General features: G+C 41.7%; 1 protein-coding gene across 1 annotated transcript in view; it reads right to left on the bottom strand.

The window, feature by feature from the left end:
* Nucleotides 1-5,379: 5,379 nt before the first annotated feature.
* The window catches only part of BMP3 (bone morphogenetic protein 3), a 34,289-nt gene continuing 19,900 nt past the window's right edge, over nucleotides 5,380-19,768 (bottom strand). Inside the window, exon 3 of the mRNA XM_006269524.4 lies at nucleotides 5,380-13,493. Within this exon, the coding sequence (XP_006269586.3) occupies nucleotides 13,302-13,493 (192 nt within the window). The 3' untranslated portion in view covers nucleotides 5,380-13,301. The remainder of the gene's footprint in view (nucleotides 13,494-19,768) is intronic.

Raw genomic sequence — 19,768 nt, 5'->3', positions numbered from 1 at the left:
TAGCCTGAACTCCACTCCTGCCTTGGCCTTCCTAATAGCCCTCCTACACTCATGGGCCGAGGAGGAGTATTCCTCCTTGGTGATAGCCCTTCTCTTCCACTGGATGTACGCCTCCCTTTTGGCCCTCAGGCATTCTCGAATGCCTTTGGTGAGCCATAGGGGTTTCAGAGCATTCTTTCTCTCGGGGACTGTCACACTTTGAGCCTGGAGGATCGTCCTCTTAAGGTACAACCATCCCTCATGGACTCCCATATCCTCTACCGTTTGGGCCCTCAGTGCCTCCCTCACTAATCTTCTAAGTTCGTTAAAGTTGGCCCTTCTGAAGTCAGGGGCTTTAGTCTTGGCATAAGCCCTCAACACCCTGCACTGGATGATGAATTCCAGCAGGCGATGATCAGCGTCAGCCAGGTGGTGTTTGTAATGGTCAGATTCTAAGTTGATGTAAATTGATGTAGCTGGACCTATAGTAGCGTATACGTACTGGTGATCTAATTTTTCAGCCTACTTTTTGAGTAGTGCATAATATTTTTTCTGTAGAAGTCAGATACTCTGTGCCTAAATTGGCACAAATTTTTCCTATAGGTAGAAGGCAGAGGGAAAACTTTGTGGGGGTCAGAAATCAGAGGGGAAAGAAATGACAAAACTTGAACACTGTAGCAGAAAAAAAAAATGATTGTAAATGAAAACCAGCAGTCCCTGGTTATGATAATATTTCAAAAAGACACAGCAGTTTCTGGGCAAATTCCCTCAGAAATCACTATAACTTGTGGCTTGATAAAAAGGCTCATTTATGAGAAGGGGATTTTCTGATCTGCATTACAGAAAAAGGCACCTCAAAATAAAATACAAAGGAAACATCTTTTCATAAAGAGCATATGAAAAGTCCATGTGGTAGGAAAAAAGCAGTTTTACATTAAGTTTCACAGATCAAATGTCTGTTTTCCTGTGTTCTTTGAAATATAAGCCTTGTCCCCACACATGTGGTAAGATCTAAATTTAAATATTATAGAGAATAGTACTTTTGACAACAAGCAGATAAAATGAATTCATTTCAGGGAAAGATAATGCTTTTATTTATAGATTTTGTTTCATGAAATATTACTACTGGCCAAAATTCACTAGCTAGTGGTTCCCTAGGCAGTCTTGTATTTACTGATTGCTACTGCTGTGAAGTGACAGCTGTGCCACTGTACAAGTTCATTTTTAACAGGGCCTGTAAACCTTTTATTAGTAAAAATCTTGCGTACACCACCAAGAACAGAAGTCGGGCTATAATCTTTGGATGCTATTTGGGTTTCTAACAGTGGTTTGACAAATCTCTGAAATGGAAAAGAGGAGATTAGGAATTCTGTTCTTGCTGTTTGCATTCCTGTACAACCCACTAACCTCTTTCTATTAACCAGTGCTATGGAAACCCACACCAGAGGATGAGGGGAAGGCCTAAGGCTCCATTTCCTCACCTGAAGCTCTATCTTAGCTGGATCTCAGCTAGACTGACATCATACAATCTTAGAAACTTAGGCTTGGAAGGGACCTTGGGAGGTCATAGTGCCCTTGCTTAAAGATCTTCCCAGCCCAGGCTTTGTCTAGTCAGGTCTTGAAAACCTCCAAGGATGGATATTCTACAACCTCTCTCAGTAACCTTTTCCAGTGCTTTGCTACCCTCCTACTGAGAAAATTCTGCCTAATATCTAAACTAAGCTTCCCTTGATGCAAATTGATGAAGATATTGAATAAAACTGGCCCCAGGACTGACTCCTGGGTCATTCCACTTGCCAACTAGACATTGAGCCATTGATTAGTACCCTTTGAGCCCAATAATCCATCCAGTTTTCTATCCGCCTTACAGTCCATTCATCCAGCCTGTACTTCCTTAGCTTGCCTGCAAGAATGTTGTGGAAGATCGCATCAAAAGCCTGGATAAAGCCAAAGTATATCGCATCCACTGCTCTCCCTGCATCCACAGAGCCAGTCATCTCATCACAGAAGGCAATCAAGTTGGTTGGGCATGACTTGCCCTTGGTGAATCCATGATGACTGTTCTTAATCAACTTCTTCTCTTCCAAGTGCTTAGAAATGGATTCCTTGAGGATCTGCTCCATCATTTTTCCAGGGACTGAAGTCAGGCTGACTGGTCTGAAGTTCCCCAGATCTCCTTCTTCCCTTCTTTAAAGATGAACATTATATTTGCCTTTTTCCAATTGTCTGGGACCTCTCTCAAGTGCCACAAGTTTTCAAATATAATGGTCACAAGCTCTGCAATCACTATAACCAACTCTCTCCGCACCATCAGATGCATTGCATCCAGCCCCATGAACTTGTTCATGTCCAGCTTTTCTAAATAGTCCCTATCCTGTTAATTTGTCACTGTTGGCTTTTCACTTCCTCCCCAAACTGTGCTTCCAGGTTCAGTAGTCTGGGAGCTGACCTTGCCTGTGAAGACTGAGGTAAAAAAGGCATTGAGTACTTCAGTCTTTTTTTGTATCATCTACACTAGGTTGACTCCCCCCATTCAGTAAGGGACCCACACTTTCCCTGATCTTCTTTTTATTGCTGACATACTTGCAGAAACCCTATTTGTTACTCATCATGTCCCTTGCTAGCTGCAACTCCAGTTGTTCTTTGGCCTTCCTGATTTCATCCCTTTATGCCTTCATGCCCAAGCAGTGCTCTTATACTCCTTCCTAGTTGTTTGTCCAAGTTTCCACTTTTTGTAAGCTTTTATTTTTGTGTTTTAGCTCACTGAAGAGTTCCCTGCTAAGCCAAGCTGGTTTTTCTTCCATATTTGCTAGTCTTCCTGTGCATTGGGATGACCCATTCCTGCACCCTCAGTAAGGTTTCTTTAAAGCACAACCCACTCTCCTGGACTCCTTTCCCCCTCAGACTGGCCTCCCTGGGGATCCTGCTCATCAGTTCCCTGAGTGAGTCAGTCAGCTTTTCTGAAGTCCAGGGTCCTTACTCTGCTGTTCTCCTTCCTTCCTTTCCTCAGGATCCTGAACTCAGTCATCCTGTGGTCACTGCTGCCCAAGTTGCCATCCACTACTACATTCCCCACCGATTTTTCCCTGTTTGTGAGCAACAGGTAAAGAACCACATGGCACCTATTTGTTCTCTCCAACACTTGCACCAGGAAGTTGTCCCCAGCACTCTTCAACATCTTCCTGGATTGCCTGTCCACTGCTGTATTACAGGTTCCTCGCATCAGTTCCCATACTTCAGGTCAATCCCATGATCCTCTTATATGTGGATGGAAGGGGAGTTAGTGGCTTATGGGTAAGTGTTTGGGAAAATGGTTTCCTTCAAGGCCAGTTGCAAAGTGGGTGAGCACATTGAACCAGGAAGGGATTTCAAGTAGCCAATAGTTTTACTTTTCTCTCTTGAGCCCTCTCTTCTTTGGCCCTCTAGAACTCACAGGACTGAGGTAAGATACCAGTTCCAAAATTAGTTTGGTGGCCAGTTTAATTACAAGAGAATGAAAGAAGGTATATCACAAGGAAGGATAGGGCCACAATAGGCTTCTAAACATGTACATTTTGAAAAGGGTAGTTTATTATTTCCTTGAAAGATTGTGAATCCTTTATTTGCCCTTCCAATAATATAGCCTGACCCAATTATTTTGGGGGGTACATGCAAGATTTTCAGCTACATTTGCACTGTTTTCTGCTAAGACACCCTTTTAGAGAGCTCCCAAATATGAGTTCATTGTAAATGCTGATTTATTGCTGCTGATCCCCAGCTGGTATAAATTGGTGTGGCCCCATTGAGGTAAGAAATGAAATACTGGCCCACTGAAGTCAGTGGCTACAGTCTCATGGAGCTCATTGGGATGGTATTTTACTGATTTACGCTAGCTGAGTGTCCAACCCACTATTAGCAAATGTAACTTTAAAGTTTATAGCATGCACCTTACTGAGCCAGAAGCCAGAACATGCACAGAGCGGCAGTCCAGTTATGTTGAAGGACACAATGAATATTCCTCTTAAACTGTTGGCCTGATAGCATGAGGCACAGCTGCATAATAATCTATTTAGTAACTGGAGAAGTCAAGGCAGTCCCCAGGTACATCGTCTTCCATATTATCTTGCTAAACAAAAACAACATTAAAAAAAATCTCAGTCCTGTCACGTATTTCTAGAACACATCCAGCAACACTATGTGTTACGTTATTTCAGTGTACAGATGCCAAGGGGTTATATTATATTACTTTCCTGACCTGGTTGCTTAATCTTTTTTTAAAAAGTTTAGGCCATTTAATACTTACATAAACTGACATCTTGTTGGGAAGCAACCCAATGCCCAATGTACTTTGTGGAGCATTACCCCTTGCCTATGTGAAATTGTTCTTGGGGCGTAGAGGTAGCTGTCCTAGTTGGTTAATAATTCCCATTGTGTACTGGGCTTGAACTTGATTTTCTTCACAAGGGAGATGCATGATTTCCATGCTGCCTCAGCTCTGGCCAACAGGAGTACTTGAGGTGAATTCTTCTCAATGTAGGGCAGAAGGGGTTATTGAAAAGAAATTATACTAATTGGACAAGCCTGGAACCCATTGTTTATCTATCTAGGTTTCCTGTGGTCACCCATTACCATAGTCTCTGTGCACCTCCCAGGTATTTGAAAATGACATAAAATGCTTTCTTCCAGATTGGAGGCATTCCTCACCAGGTGAGTGAACTTTCAGGGATTACAGAAATTATGTGTCTCCCTTTGGAGTAAAGTATGTTGTCCCCAGAGTTACAAGCAAATTCCAGTAAGCCCCTATTCACTGCCTGGAGAACAGGGACACAGGAGCCCTGAGCTCTGCAGACTAAAGGAATTACAAGGCTCAAAGAAGAGAAAAGTCTTAACTATGAACTTGTATAAGGGCCAGGCAGAAACCTTGAGAACTTCCATATTTTTCCCATGCAAATATGAATATTTTCATCCCAAGTTCTTAGCCATATGTTATAGACAACACTGTTCTGGGAAAGAAGTCATAAAACACACTTGTGTTCTGACCGCATCAAAAACCACTTAGGACTAGTTCACCGTTCTGGTGAGCTGCAATGTGTCCACACCCTCTCTCGCATTGTATTTTTAGGTCAAATCCAAAACCCACTGAAATGAAGGAACAGAATCTCTTGGATGTCTTTTGGCCTTGGATCAGACCCAACAACCGTTGTGTAGTGTATTATTGTCATACCGGGCAATATTAACTCAAACTGAAGTACCCACTCCCCACTAGTTCTTTATTTCATTTTATAAAAGTAACCTCAGCTTGGCTTGTCTTTGCAAATGTAAGCAGGGGATTGCTGTGTTCCCAAGTGCTGCACGCATCACAAGCAAGCACAGCATAAATGTTCCCTGGAAGGCTTAAGTGCAAAAGAAGGAAATGAAAAGTCACATATAGTGATTTTATTATTATTTTTTTCATCATTTGTAATGAAAGGTTTCCATTATGGAAGGGATCAGGCAAGTGTATACATACATCAGTAGTGAAAAATGCCCTTCACAGGGTCACAGCAATGTGTTCTTGTGATCTTGACCAATCGTTTCATCTGGCAACTCTAGTGAAAATCGTTTTGCCTTAACAATGTTGAAAGAGGGAAATATTAGAATACAAGAGAATAATAGGCAGAAAATAAATTAAAAGCATCTGTAAGAGTTTCTTTCCATATACAAATAAGACGGGTTTTTCTTTGCAGTTTTTATTTCTTACTGACACTATTCAAGCTTTAACTTCTAAACTGAAAACATTTACAAAGACTGTTTTTACAAGAGGATAGCATGATAAAAGGACAAAGTCTGCTGAGCCTCAGCCAAGAGATGGGAAGTTTAAGGCATTGCACCCCCAATCCTGCACTGAGCTCTGCATGGACAAAGGGAGCCTTGGAGGCACTTGGCACCCCTTGGAGGGGGCTCAACAACTTATCAGTTAGGTCCCTCAATGACATCTGGTTAGGGAAAAACAATTCCTTAGGCAAGAATACCTTACAATTCTACTCAGGGGAATAGTCTCATTGAGTTTAATGGGACTACTCTCATACATAAAGACAGTCATATACATTTCTTGGATAGCTTTTGTATGCTTCATGCTATATATTATACGTCCTATGAGATTCCTCATTTACCTTAGAAGGGTGGGGTTTCCAAGAACTCTTGGCATTGACAGCTCAGTCTGCTTCGAAATGACCCCTGGCTACAGTGAGATCAAAGGGAGGCCAATGCTATGTGATTTTGAAATTCTGACCAAAAATTCACATTTAAATAGTTTTATCCATCTTTTGAGTTAACCACAAAAATTCTGCACTGACATTAGATGCCACTTTTTAGCAGGGAGGCAGAGCCATTTATCAATGCATAAAATTACCATAATGAAGTAAAGCAGACTAAATAGGATTTTTGTCAGAGCAAAATAAATATTTGGAAAAGTCATTTTAAGATCCATTCTGATATTCAATTACAAACAGAAATAATGTCCCATGTGATGAACAAATGGCTAATGATAGATGTCACTTTATTCAGAGGATTTAATTTAAAAATACAAATGCAAAATAAACTTTGTTGCTTATATATGATTACATGGAGTAGGATTTTGATGAGACAGAATGTATTTGTTATGGTAAAATTATGGACATTGCACATTATGAATGTCTAGAAAGTATGAGTTGTCATATTAAAGCATAATGGAGGTGATTATTTTTCTTCCTTATTGATAGAGTGCTTTTTGAATTCAGGGGCCTGGCCTGATCCTGTTAAATCAGTTAAACCAGAGTAATGTCTTTGAAGTCAGTGGATTTATCACAGTGAAAATTAGCATCTAATTCAAATTGGTCATAATACATTTGCAAAAAACTTCCTTTTTGTATGACAAAATGTTTGTAAATGAGTCATAGGGGTTAGCTGAACTCAGTAGAGCTGTGCCCACTTACACTATAAGCTGAATTTTGCCCAAGTCAGTTGTACCAGGCAACTCTAGTTATGTGCCTGAATACATGACAAATTTTAGACATTAGATACTGGTTGAGGCTAAGATGCTCCAGTCAGTAGTAGCATTAGATGTTTCTTCAGGGTCTTTTGGTAGAGATGATCTGGGGAAAGACCAAACGCTCTGGTCAAAGAATTTCCTGCAACCCTCCTAAATGAAGTTTGTAGCACAGCCAGTTCTAGTCTCTGACAGAGATGAGTACCATTTTTCTCCTATGGCGGGCAATAGCAAAATTCCTATTGACTTTAATGGGAAGATTCACGTGGATAAGAACTATAGGAGTGGCATTTCCTTCATCCTTCATTATCACCAGCAGAACAGAAGGGGCCTCAAACGATGGAATCAGACCCTTAGAAAATGCCATAGACTTGAATCCTGATCATCTTAAGAAATCAATAACCCTGCTAATTTCAGTGCATTTTACCTTCATCAAGACTTGTTTTCTCATTTTCTGTTGCTGAACTCAAAGCTTTAATTTCCTATAGTTTATCAACCATTAAAAAAAATTGTGAACTTCTTGAAACAGAAAACATCCTTTGTTACAAGAGGATTCCTCTAATCGTTACAGGTAAAAGCTTTTAACTAACTTCAAGAGGTGTTTTATGAGATGTCATTCCTGCATTTATTGGTGGAGTCCAAAAACTCCATTTTCCTGTGTGCCTCTGATTTTCAGGTAAGTAAAAAGTAAAGCTAAAGCAATCTGAATTGTACAGGACAATTAGCTAAATGCTTTCACTTATCTAAGGAAGCTCCCATTATGAATAGTCAGTCACACTGCTTCTTAGAGCACTATGTCACTATGGGTTTTTTCAGTACATGAGCATAGAGCTTTGCTTTATTTTTTCCTCACTACAAATATGGTGAGGGTAATGTTAAAGAAATGAAATTCTGAGATTCTAAGGTCACTGAAGTAGAAAACAAATGGATTTTTGAAATATATATATATCCATGGCATGATCTGGAACAACTGAGAATATGGGAAGGGGGAGAATGTTTAAGACTCTCAAAGATAATTTCCCTTATTTTGTATTGTACTTTTCAGAATCTGAACTAGATCCAATAACAAGACTACTGCTTTTCTTGTTTGAAAACCAGCTGAAGAATTGATGTACCCTTTGAAAGCTGATTTTCATAGTCTGTGTTATGGAAATGGAAAGAAACAGATTGTTAAACAGCCAAGGCCATACTTGCTCTGCTATGAAAACTTGAAACTAGCATGTTGATGTCTCTCTGTAAGCTCATCACTGTTAAATAAACAAACCTACTACAGAAGATGAAAGCATTTTTTATAGTAAAAATAAATTCATACCTGCTATACCTCCACAATTTTTAATAAAGGTTGAATTTAGACAGTTCCATTAAACTAGCTGTGGATGTTTATAGTCCATCCGATAATGTCTCCAAAACCTATATTCTTATTGTTGCTTTTATTTCCTGTGATCAAAATGCAGGACCAGGTTCTCAAATAAAAATGGTGTAAGTTAAAAGATAGTATGTGACACAGGTGAGTTAGGACTAGACTGCTCTCAGTTATACCTCCTTCAAAGTCCCTCATACCTGCCAAACCCAGAATATTTGGGCACTTAATTCTCCTGGAGTCAATGGGAGCTAGGCACCCAAAATCTCTTTTTTTTCTATGAGTCTATAAACTAGAAGCAAGAACCTGGAGTTTTGTAAGTTGAATAAGGCACAGCTACATGAGTACAACTAGCTAATGAGACTAAGAGGGAAAGCAGCCTACTTTTAAGAAGAGAAAGGCCACACAAACTGCTGTGTTGTGTGCTGAAGACAAATAGGGAATAGGCAAAGGTCGGCAGAGAAGCAACGCTCATGGGTCTGCTAGGTGATGCTTAGCTGCTGTGTGCATTGCTCTGTGTGTGTGTGTGTGTGTGTGTGTGTACGTGTGCGCGCGTGCACACACACACACACACACACGAGAGAGAGAGAGATTGTAAGTCCTCTTGTGGATATATATTTGTTTCGAGGAACACCTGTATGCAATGGTTTATTTCTAAATGTACCGTGGCCTTCTTTTTTTACTCCATTCCTAGATGCTAGCAGGTTGTGTGTGCAGTCTTGCATATTTATCTTCTATTACCGTTCTGCATGGACTGGCCCTCTCCTTGTCTCAGCATGTCTTTGGATCCACTACATAAGAAAGATCTGGAATGTCTCCATACACACCAGCAATGGGCATGGTAAAGAATAACTAGTACTGCCAAAATTGTGCTGACTCCTGCAATGTTAATGGTGGGGTCAGTTAAGGCTGTCTCGTCCTCCTCCTCCTATCTAGTTAGATCATGACAGGATGAATTTATCCTCCTTTCCCTCTCAGCCTATACTGTATTTATCCCAAGAACATAATGACCTTTTTTCCAACAGGCCATACACAGACTTCCTTTTGCATCATTACAGGATAACTAGCTGTCTTGTCTCCAGTTACACCACCTGGTTGCCTAAATTATACCAGCCTAATGTGTTGTGTTCACTTTTTACACCACCGTAAGAATTGGGCCAGTTCTTGCCTACGACAGCACATTGCAGGCTTTGCTTGAGAATTCCCATTATCACTTGTGCAAACGGAAGTGAAATTTCTGTCTTGATAAAATAGTCCTTTTTTCATTTGAGGTGAATTAAGTCAATAGCAAAAAATAATCACCATTCTTTAATAAAAAGTATATAAAAGCTTTTCCCTCCCCCAATGAGATATATGTACAAAAAGAATTTGCAACAACTGCATAACAATTCCTTATTGTAGAACCACTGTTAATATTTGCAGGCTTTTGGAATGCTTTGGGCTGGTAAGTCATCCTTAAAATAGTGCATGATATAAACTGTTTGTCAGTATTACAGTGTTCTTTGTGGGGTAGGCAAAGACAACTTTGGGCTAACTTCAGCCTTCTAGTAAGGTGAGCAGCTCCCATATTATCTTCAATGGAACTGAAGTGCATATATCTTAAGACAACTTAGCCTGTGGTGATCATTAAACATGCTGTAAGGGACAGGATTTGGAAAGAAACAATGGCTACTAATCAATTGCCACTTAAACCTAAAGACAGACACTGGAATTATTGTCACACTTCCTGGGCTGCCCAATAAAACTGTACAAAAGCTATTTCTCCGTTGTAATTAATTATTAGATTTGGTTAGGTTTATTTTCATTTAAATAGCAGCTATTGATATACTTATTTTCTAAAATATGGATTTCTTTGCAGCTGAAGAAACTTAATTAAAAGTCTCCTTTTTTTTTGCTTGAGAGAATTACCATGCATTAGTGACTGCCAATCACACAGTCAGTGGCAGATTCCCAAAGACTTCAGTGGGTGAAGGATTGGACTAACACTGAAGAAATTGTAGGTAATCCCCACAGAGTGCAGACACTTGTGTACTTTGTTGCTGTGAACTCTCCTTAAAGCAAGTCTCTCTTCACAAGATCACACACATAAAGAACAACATGTAGACACAGGCTTTCTTTGTTATTGAGAGACAAGAGCTGTTCAGCAGCCATTTTGTTTCTGGGGAATGGAAGGCTCTTTCTGTCTGCAACTGTCTTCTGTTTGCAGCACAAAATACACTTTTTTTATAATTTTCAAACACATGTGAAGCACCACGTTTCATTTAAAATGTTTCTTCTATATACAGAAGTAGGTCAAATGACAGAGAATCCAGATAGGCATGGCTTATGAGCACAGATATCATCACACGTCCTTGTTTATTGACAGTTGTGGTCCTAAAGACTTCAGGTTCCATGAGGCCTCTGGAAAGGGAGTCTTTCTTACTGTAGGCCAAGATTTCTCTGAAGAACAGTTGGAATTTTAAGAAATCAGATCCTTAACTTTTGAGAATTGTTACACCTCAACTGAAGCCAACAGAGCTATATTGATTTACACCATTTGGGAATCTGTCCCCAGAAGCACACCACTTGCACAAATCAGGAAAGGGCTTATATTATCAGGAAGCCCTTATATTCCTCTGGGTTTACTCTGTAGTTCTCACCTCAGCAGCACTCCCACTGACTTCTGCTGGATCTTTTCCTGGTTACACTGTGGACACTACAGGGTATGTTCTTTCTTCTCTTCCACATCCCCCATCTCTTGCACATATATGTACACACATTTATCAAGTTTGCAAACACAACAATATTAGTGACCAAATGGCACATTAAGAATAAACCATTCATACTATCTTGAAATAGCAGTGAAACTGCAGGTGTCTACGTGGTAAAATGGATTGTTGCTGCATTCAGTGCAGTGGGAATTTATTGATACTGTAGTATAGCTCTTAGTTGTTCTGAGAGCAGCAAAAGTATTCATTTGTTCTCAGTGTAGAAAACCTGAATATTTTCTGACCAGCATCTGGTTTCCAAAGTCACTTGTTGAGGTGAGTTTCACAAAAAAGTTGCTTAAATTTGTTCAAAATTATTTTTCACACAAGCTAATTGTTCTTGAGAGACAGGAATCTCCTTAAAAAGTGCTGTTATCTTTAGGTTATGTCCACTGGCATAATACCTCTGCCTGAGCAGAGCTGGGCAAATACTGTGTGAATGCTGCCCTGAATAAAGGGCCAAGCTCTCTGCAATTGTTTTATACCATGCAGGATTCATTTTTTGCAAAATATTTCGCCAATTTTACCTGGTGACAGGATAGTTCACTGAAACAGCATATTGTAGGCATTTATGAGAGAAACCTCTCAAGGTATACATTTTAAACTGACAGTTTGAGTATCTTTACCAGACACATAGTTCTAAGGCCCTGCCGAGACTGCTAAATTACCAAGCCCAGCAGCAGCATCTTTAAACACATCATGCATGTTGCTGCCCAACTTGGATTAATCTTCTCTCACTACACACACCTCTACTCACTTGTGCAGCTTCTGGCCTGAGCAGTATGGTGCACAGAACTCTGTGATGCGTTGGATAGTGATGCTGTTGGTCATGGTACTTCTGCCATCTAGATGTGGCCTAAAAGCAGCTTTTGTCCAATACAGGAACTAAAACAATGCTATGTGACCTATGCAATCAAGACTAGCAAACGCAGACCAAATGTTGGTCAAAACATCACAGTGAAGTCCTCCCAATCAATCTGTGGATCAAGTTATGCAAATAATTTCACATAACAAATTTAAGACATCAGTCATTTCCTCATGGACTGTGTAAGTAGCAAATTCACTAGAGCCCAGATTATTATCTGGGCAGTTCACAACCTGCTCAATCTGTAGTGGTTTGCCAAGTAACAGGTGAGGCGCACAGCTGTTTGCTGTGGCTTTTACTTGAAAGGGCATCTCCATTTAGCTGGAGCTCAACATCAGTACTTTACAGCTGCCTGGAGAAGTGGTGCCTTTAATATCAAAACTGCAACAATCAGTTGGAACAGTGGACTGGTCCTATGCAGCTGTTTGCTGCAGCTATATATGATCCCCCTGGCCCTGAGCACCTCACCCTGGGTTGCAAACCCTCATCTTTGGAAACATTATAGAACATAACCCCACAAACTATCCATGTTCAACCATGCTTGTTAGGAATTATTTGCTTAGCTGTGATGCTAAGCTATGATACTTCCATATCACCAGGCTATATGGTGACTAGTTTCTTACTGTTCTGTGGAATGAAAGAAAAGCTTTGGTATGGCATTACAAATTCACATGCAACACTGCTGTGATTTGCCCTTATCTAAACTGTGGGCAGGGGCATCATATTAGCTGAAATACAAAGAACATGCTAAACAAAAATGAATATACAGGTACAATCAATGATATGTCGTATCAAAGAAATAAATGTCTATGTTGGATTTTCTAAGGCTCATAGGATGTCAGGTTTGCTTAGGTTATTTAGCACTTGCTGAGCTGTTCAGTAATTGAAGGCAGAAAGCCTGGTTTCAAACTGTATAACATATTTTTTAAACTCCTTTCCCGTTCGTCACTAGAAAGATGGAGCCAACAATAAAACAGCTGCTGCCACTTTCAAAACCTCATACAAAAATAAATCAACACGTCCTCCTGATAGTTCTAAAAACATCTTGAAGAGTCTTTGATAAAATTTCACTTTTCATTTGTATTTCAACAGAAATACTTAGTCCCAGTTGCCAAATCTTGCTTCTCAGTCAGTTTCAAAGGTGAATTAGTTTTATGCCTCCCACCCTCCCCCGCCTCCTCCCACCTAGACATCTCCATTCAGCTTGCTCTTCATGTTAGTCCTCTTTCTAATTCAGTTTTGCTCATTTCTTTTTTCTTTTTTTTTTCTCGAATGAAATGCATTGGAAGTGCAAACAAAAAATATAGGAATAAAAAAACATTGCAAAAGATGATGTTAAACAATTCAAAGGTTTCTTCTGGGCTGTTATCTGCATGCACAAGACTCCACTGTCATGTTGGGGTAAACCTTAAGCACCACATTCTTATTTTCATCAAAGAATAAGATGCTGAGGGAAGACATTTTGTCAGGAACACAGCATGGCTCAGGAATACCAGGAACAACCCCAACTGCTCTCACAATGCTCTGAATGGTGGCATGGTTTGATGGCTTCAAAGCCTGCAGAAAAATGCCAAAAAAGTGGGTGAGAAAAAAAACACAAATGCATGTTATCAAAAGCCACATAGTTTTATTATGCTGAGCTACTTGTGACACAATGTAACAAGTTCCCTGAAGAAAGACCTTAAAGAAACAAAATGACTGGGTGACTGACATAATTCCGAGTGTCCAATTTAAAGTCCATTTTAAGTGGTCAGAATATATCCCCTGGGATAGCTACAGGGAATCCAAAGATTGGGTTAATTTGACTGCCACTGGGTGTCACTGTTGCTCTAGAACTGCAATCATGGGGGGGGGGGGGGGGTTGATTTTTTGAGAGGAATCAGGTTGCCCCTTAACTTCTTGCCTGGCATGCCCTTTCAAGAGACATGCCTCACTTCTGGAAAGTGTTCTATAACATACAGATAGGCTAAGATATTCCATACTGATATAAATTTAAATAGAGATGTCTGATACATGCAAGCTTTAACTTAGTCATGAGACTAGTTTAACTAGGTGTAAAAATAAGGAAGTAACTCTTGCATGAACATAGTGTTCACTGGGAGTGCAAAACAAGAGTAATGAGAGATGGCAAGGTGTATGGGTGGTAAGAAAAGCATGAAGTATTATGAGTGTCTGGATAGCTCACAGTAATGGCTCCTTTATTATACCATTACTTTTCAGTCAGTTGGCATACTCATTAACTTGTTTTGCACATCTACCATATGCCAATTCAGTCCAAATTAAATGGATTTATGTGCACACATTCATTTGTACTTCTACCAAGTTTTGATTACCGGTGTCCCCACAGTAGTGGCAGTAAAAGGGCTCTGGAACAAGTTGTCATAACCAGGCAGGTAGTCAAGGAGCTAGCTGTGTTCCTGCCCTACCTTGTGGGGGCTAGGGAAGGGAGAGTGGAGGACTGTGGGATGCTGGAGATTCCGGAGACCCTCTGTAGCATTACATATAGCTAGCTACAAGTTACATATGGTGCTACAAAATGTGGCATTACAACAGCATTTCTATTTGAAAGAGGCAAGTTTGTATGTGGTGCTACAGATGTCATCTGTAGAAAGAAAAATATTCAAAGTATTCCTGTATGTGGCAGGGCAGTGTTTGTGCCTGCCACTTTAAGGGCCAGAAGGCAGCAGCCGGCAGGTGCCTGATGAGGGCAGCCATTTTAGATTCAGGGCTGCCCATATAAAGAGGGTAGTTCTGCTGCTGGAGGCCAGGCAACAACATTGTCTGGCTGGGGGGCTGCTGGTATCAATTGAAGGTAAGGGAGGAGCTGTAGGGGATGGTCAGGAGGCTCCTGGTCCTGGGTATGACCTAAAATTGCACCCTGCCAGGAGTGGGTGGCCTGGTGGGGCTCCCAGTGGCGTGGGAGCCCCCAGGAAATGCCAAGCCAGTTACCACCCCAGTGAAAAGTGAGTTGGGGCACCTTAAGCCCTAGCCCCCACAACCGGGTGGGTTACCCCTTTGGTTGGAGGGCCTGGAGGGTGGACCCCTGGAGAGAGAGAAAAGGCCATAGACTCAGGTCTGTCTGAACTTCCCCTGACTGGTCAATGCTGGGGCTAGGACCAGAAGGGTCAAAGGGCCAAGGGGCCCGCTGCAAGGGATGCCCAAGAGCTGCATGCCTGGGGTTCTGACTGGCCTGGAGGTGGGCCAGGGCTAGTGAGCCAAAGAGGCTGGAAGGGGAACCGGTGTCAGGAAGCTATGCTGCCTACTATGAAGGCGGATGAGACCGCCTGAGAAGAGGAATCCAGGCAGGGTTCAATTAGGAGGATTCTGGGGCCCAGAATGGGGGCCGGTGATAATGATAACATTAAGATGCCATCTGCGAGGCGAGGCTTGGGCTGCGGTGTAGGGAAGGAATGGAGCCGCATATAGCGCCCCCTGGCATCGGGGCAGGAAATGGGCGGCCTTCTGCTTAATTACATCATTAATTAATTCCAACAAGACATGGCAGGAGAGAACGCAAACGGTTAGCCCAGAAACAGGTGGGTGGGCCAGTGGGAAGTCAGTCCCGAGCAGGCCCCCTGTTACACTGTACTTGCAGAGGGTAAGCAACACATGGAGCATTCCACCCTTAACTGTAAGGTAATGATGAGTGAGAGTGCTCAGGCACAGACCGTCAAAGGTATTGAGGTATCAAATGCATGAGAACTTCAGAGCTTTGCAAAAAACACCAAATACCACCTCAGACCAGGATCTAGTTTTTTGAATGCAAAAACTTGACTTCTGCTTTTAATTTTTTGCAGTGATGTTCAAGAAACTTAAAATTATAATGATTTTTAAAGAGAACATAACTGCAACAGACTGGAGTATGTAAAAAGGAGCACATGAATCTTAACAAGAGCTCTTTTTGTGGCTGGCAGCTTCTCAATACATCTGAAAAGAAACTTTTCAAAAGCATTGCAATCCAGGCTCGCAGGTCCTATAGAAAGGATACCTATAACTTTGTATAATGCAAGTAAAATGCATGTAAAAACTATAGCAAGTAAAATGCATGTTCATATGCTCCTTGAAGCGTGAGGCCCAAAACTGGACACAATACGCCAGGGAAGGCCTCACTACTGCTGAAGGGAGTGGAAGACTCACTTCCCTTGCTTTGCGAGTGATACTACTGTTAATATAACCCAGGATGCTGTTGGCTTATATTCAGCTTATGATCTACCATATAACTTTGTTATACCATATAACTTTGTTTTTATGAAAACTTGTTATTCCTCAACACATTTTATTGACTTTTTTTAAAGTTCCAGAACTTTCACAGAATGAGGCAAACAATAAGGTAGTGCTCTATTTTTCCTCCGTGTGTGCAACTATGAATGAGCCTTCTGCACAAAAGTCAAGAGAAACGCATTATCCTACGTCTCCTAAGATCTCTGATTGCTTGGACCAAATTTTGAAGGGGAAATATCAGGTTGATAAATATCCATGATGTTTACTGGGTTGGAATTTTTACCAAGTTTCAATATTGCATATTTATATTTAGTTCATCCCTTTTGGAGCCCTAAATTTATCTTCAGATGCCCTGTGACTCTGTTCCAGTTTCCTAAAGAGTGTGCATTTTCTTCCCTCCCACCTGCCTTGTGGCTTCCTTTGGTCAAGTTTGAAATTACCAGACATAATTATATTGTACAAAAAAGGGAGAGCAGCAATTCACTGGCTTGAGGCAGCATGCCAGTCCTGAATGGCTGAGGTTTTGCTGCGGCTGTTCAATAGAATTGACTTTGTTTGGGCAGGGTTTAAAATGGTAGTCCTCGATTTCCCTCTTTGGGCAGAACACTCAACTTTAATTGAGTACAGCTTTTTCGAAGTACCGATTCTGATGGTGCTTAGAGTCATAGTCTCAGGACTGAAAAAAGGCTTTGCACTTACCAGTATAAGACGATATTCATTACCTACAGGAACATCCTGAATTAAGCTCTTTGCAACTAATTAAGGCTGCTTATTTGGTTTCGCAAAGTGCATTTAACCTCTGATAGCCTGCTGGAATTGACAGGATCTAGTCAGTTCACGGCTGCTTTAGAAGCCTTGAAACTGAGAGGTCCTAGTCATTTTCAGATCATGCCCTTACATGGAGTACGACTGTATTTCAAAGTATACAGTAAGGCTGAGAGTTCCTATGCACTGAAGCAGTTTTTGCACTTAACAGGTATGCAGATAACTGATGTTTGTTTTAGTGTAAGCAACAGGTGATGAAATGGAAGGGCATTACATTAATGCAGTTAACTGAATTATGCACTTATCCAATATCCATATTACACTATGCTCCCACTGCCACCTGTGTGGGGTTGGTTCAGTGGATCATTGTCTAGCTAAACGTCTCTGTAAATGTGGCCCTTATGAGGTATTGAGTTAATCTATATGCTTTTTAAATATGTATGAAACCTCTTTTATACTCTTTCAGCCCTCCAAGTGTAGAGGCTGTCTTTGAAAAGGCACTCAGGCCTTGGAGTAAATCTGTCTGTTTAAAGTCTGTATATAACTTGATTGAACTTTAAAAATTTTGCCCTGAAGGGTTAAAATGGCATATGCCCTGCATAAGAGGTGTGAGGTCATCTTTGCCGCAAGCCAGCCTGTTCTGTCCAGGTCCAACTAATGAAAAGCAGGCAGAGATTTTACACATGAGATTTTCTATTGGATGGGGGAGTGGGAGTGGTGCAAGGTTGAAACCCAGCAAACTCCAAATGGCCAAGTCTGTGAAGGAGTCCAGCTGTGATGAGGGCTGCACCTGCTAAGCTGCATGCGTCCTTGAGAGACTTGCTGCCTAGTTGAATTTCATTGGAGATGCATTAGGCATGGGGAGAATGATGTAAGCTACAAACTTTCAATTCCTGACCTGGGAGAGTACGCTCTATTTCATAAGTTGCTCTATGGTATTCCGTAAGTCCAGCACATGTGGGTTTGACAGCACGCAAACCATGTAATTGAAATCAGGGAGATGGTAAAGCCAAAAATTAGGAGGTTGGGGGAAATAGATGCATCTGTTGTTAATTACCTAACAGGTTGTCAACTTTAGTGGCCCATGCTGTGTGGAGCTCATTTCTCCCTCACCAAGGGAGCAGTATATATCCATAGGCAAAGACGAATTTTTGGTATTACCTGACAGCTACAGCATCAATTTGCAGATGCTCTTTGCAGCTCTCATTAATGTCAACGGGAGTTGTCTGCACAAATCAAGAGTACTAAATGGCCCTGAAGTTGCTTGTTTCTTCTTTTCGTTTATTGAGTTTTCATTCCCACTGGAGAACAAGTGGATTTTCTTTTACATAATACAAAAAGATTAAGTTTTTAACACCACAGATGTGCACAACAAGCACAGTTTGGACCCCCCAAAATCAATGGGAATTTTGCAGTTGTCCCTCATGGAACCAAAAGCATGAAGTAGATTCAGTCATCTGCTTTCATCAGTAAGCTGTGTGTGCATGGCAAAGTAAATACAAAATTATTCCCAGATCTCAAAGTTTAAATAACGTTAAGGCTAGGAAAAGACATTACACATAAAATAGTTTAAGTGATCAGAAACTAGTTTAAACCTGTAATAGAACATAAGTTCAGTGCACATAAATCAGTTTCAAAATGGCTGAAACTGGTTTAAGATGAACCCAGTGGAATGTAGTACAGGTGACCCTTGCCATTTGCAGGGAATACGTTTTCATATCCCCCATGATTGGTGAAATCCATCTGCGTTCATGAACTTGGTGCCCCTAGCAGCTGGGGGGGTGTGGGGCATGGCTCCTCTGGTGACTGTGGGAGCATGGCGGCAGCAGCGGGAGTGTGGCAGTGGCAAGCACGGAGCTCGTGAGGAGCTCCTTTAAGTGTATTTAAGAAGTAAGTTTGGCATTCGTGAATATTTTAAACCGTGAATGCCACACCCGTGAATAGTGAGGGTTTCCTGTATCAGACTTGACTGATTTGGATCAAACGGGTTCATGCAATGTCTGTCCCAGACCCCCTCCTGGTTTAAGTTAAACCAGAATCCCCTAGCATCCCAGATACTTTGCAGCCCTGGGCTGGACTGGGCTGTGCTCTCTGCTCTAGAGAACAGGGCTGGCCCCGACCCTCTGCTCCCTGGCTAGAGCTCCGACAGAGACTGCAGGCACAGCAGGGTCTGCTTGGCTTTCCCTTCACCCCCCCCGCAATGCTTACTGCTCAAGCAGGAATCCTCCCCTCTCTCCCACCCTCCCATCTCCCACAGCGCAGACTCCAGCCCCATGGACCCTAGGCATGTGGTATCCTAGCCAATGCTGAGATCAACAGATCAGCTGGTAATGTCCCTCCATTCCTTCCTTGGAAAAAGCTGTTTAAGAGCTTGAACTAATGAGAGAAGCTTTTGTTTTGTTGATGGGCTGAGAAACGCTATGTTATCAGCCCCGTGCTGGCTCCCTCGCCTGTCAGGTTTGCAGGGAGAATGAAGAAGCAGGGACAGGGAAATTGAAAAGCTCAGTATCATCAACAGATGCATAGACTACACCCCCACCCCTTTGCCTCAGACTGCGAGCCAGGGACTGGGATCTGGCAACACTCTTGCCCCTTGAGCAATGAGCAAGGAAAAGCCTAGTACTGTGCAGGCCTGGAGGTGGGGAGGAGGGGTTATACCCCTCCCTAATCAGAGGTCCTGCCCAGACCTGGCCATGCCCTACCTCTGCTCAGTACTGTAGAAAGGAAGAGAAGATGGCTCTTGCACCCCCTGGTGCCTGGTCTGAGCCACTGTAGGCATGTGCCTGCATTTCTTCATTCTAGAGGAAATGTTTGTACAGTTGCAAACCAGTTCAACCTAGGCAGGT

This window comes from Alligator mississippiensis, chromosome 2 (genome assembly GCF_030867095.1).
Source record: "Alligator mississippiensis isolate rAllMis1 chromosome 2, rAllMis1, whole genome shotgun sequence".
Classification (NCBI taxonomy): Eukaryota; Metazoa; Chordata; order Crocodylia; family Alligatoridae; genus Alligator; species Alligator mississippiensis.
Note: the sequence above shows the minus strand (reverse complement) of the source record. Positions and strands in the feature narration are given on the sequence as shown.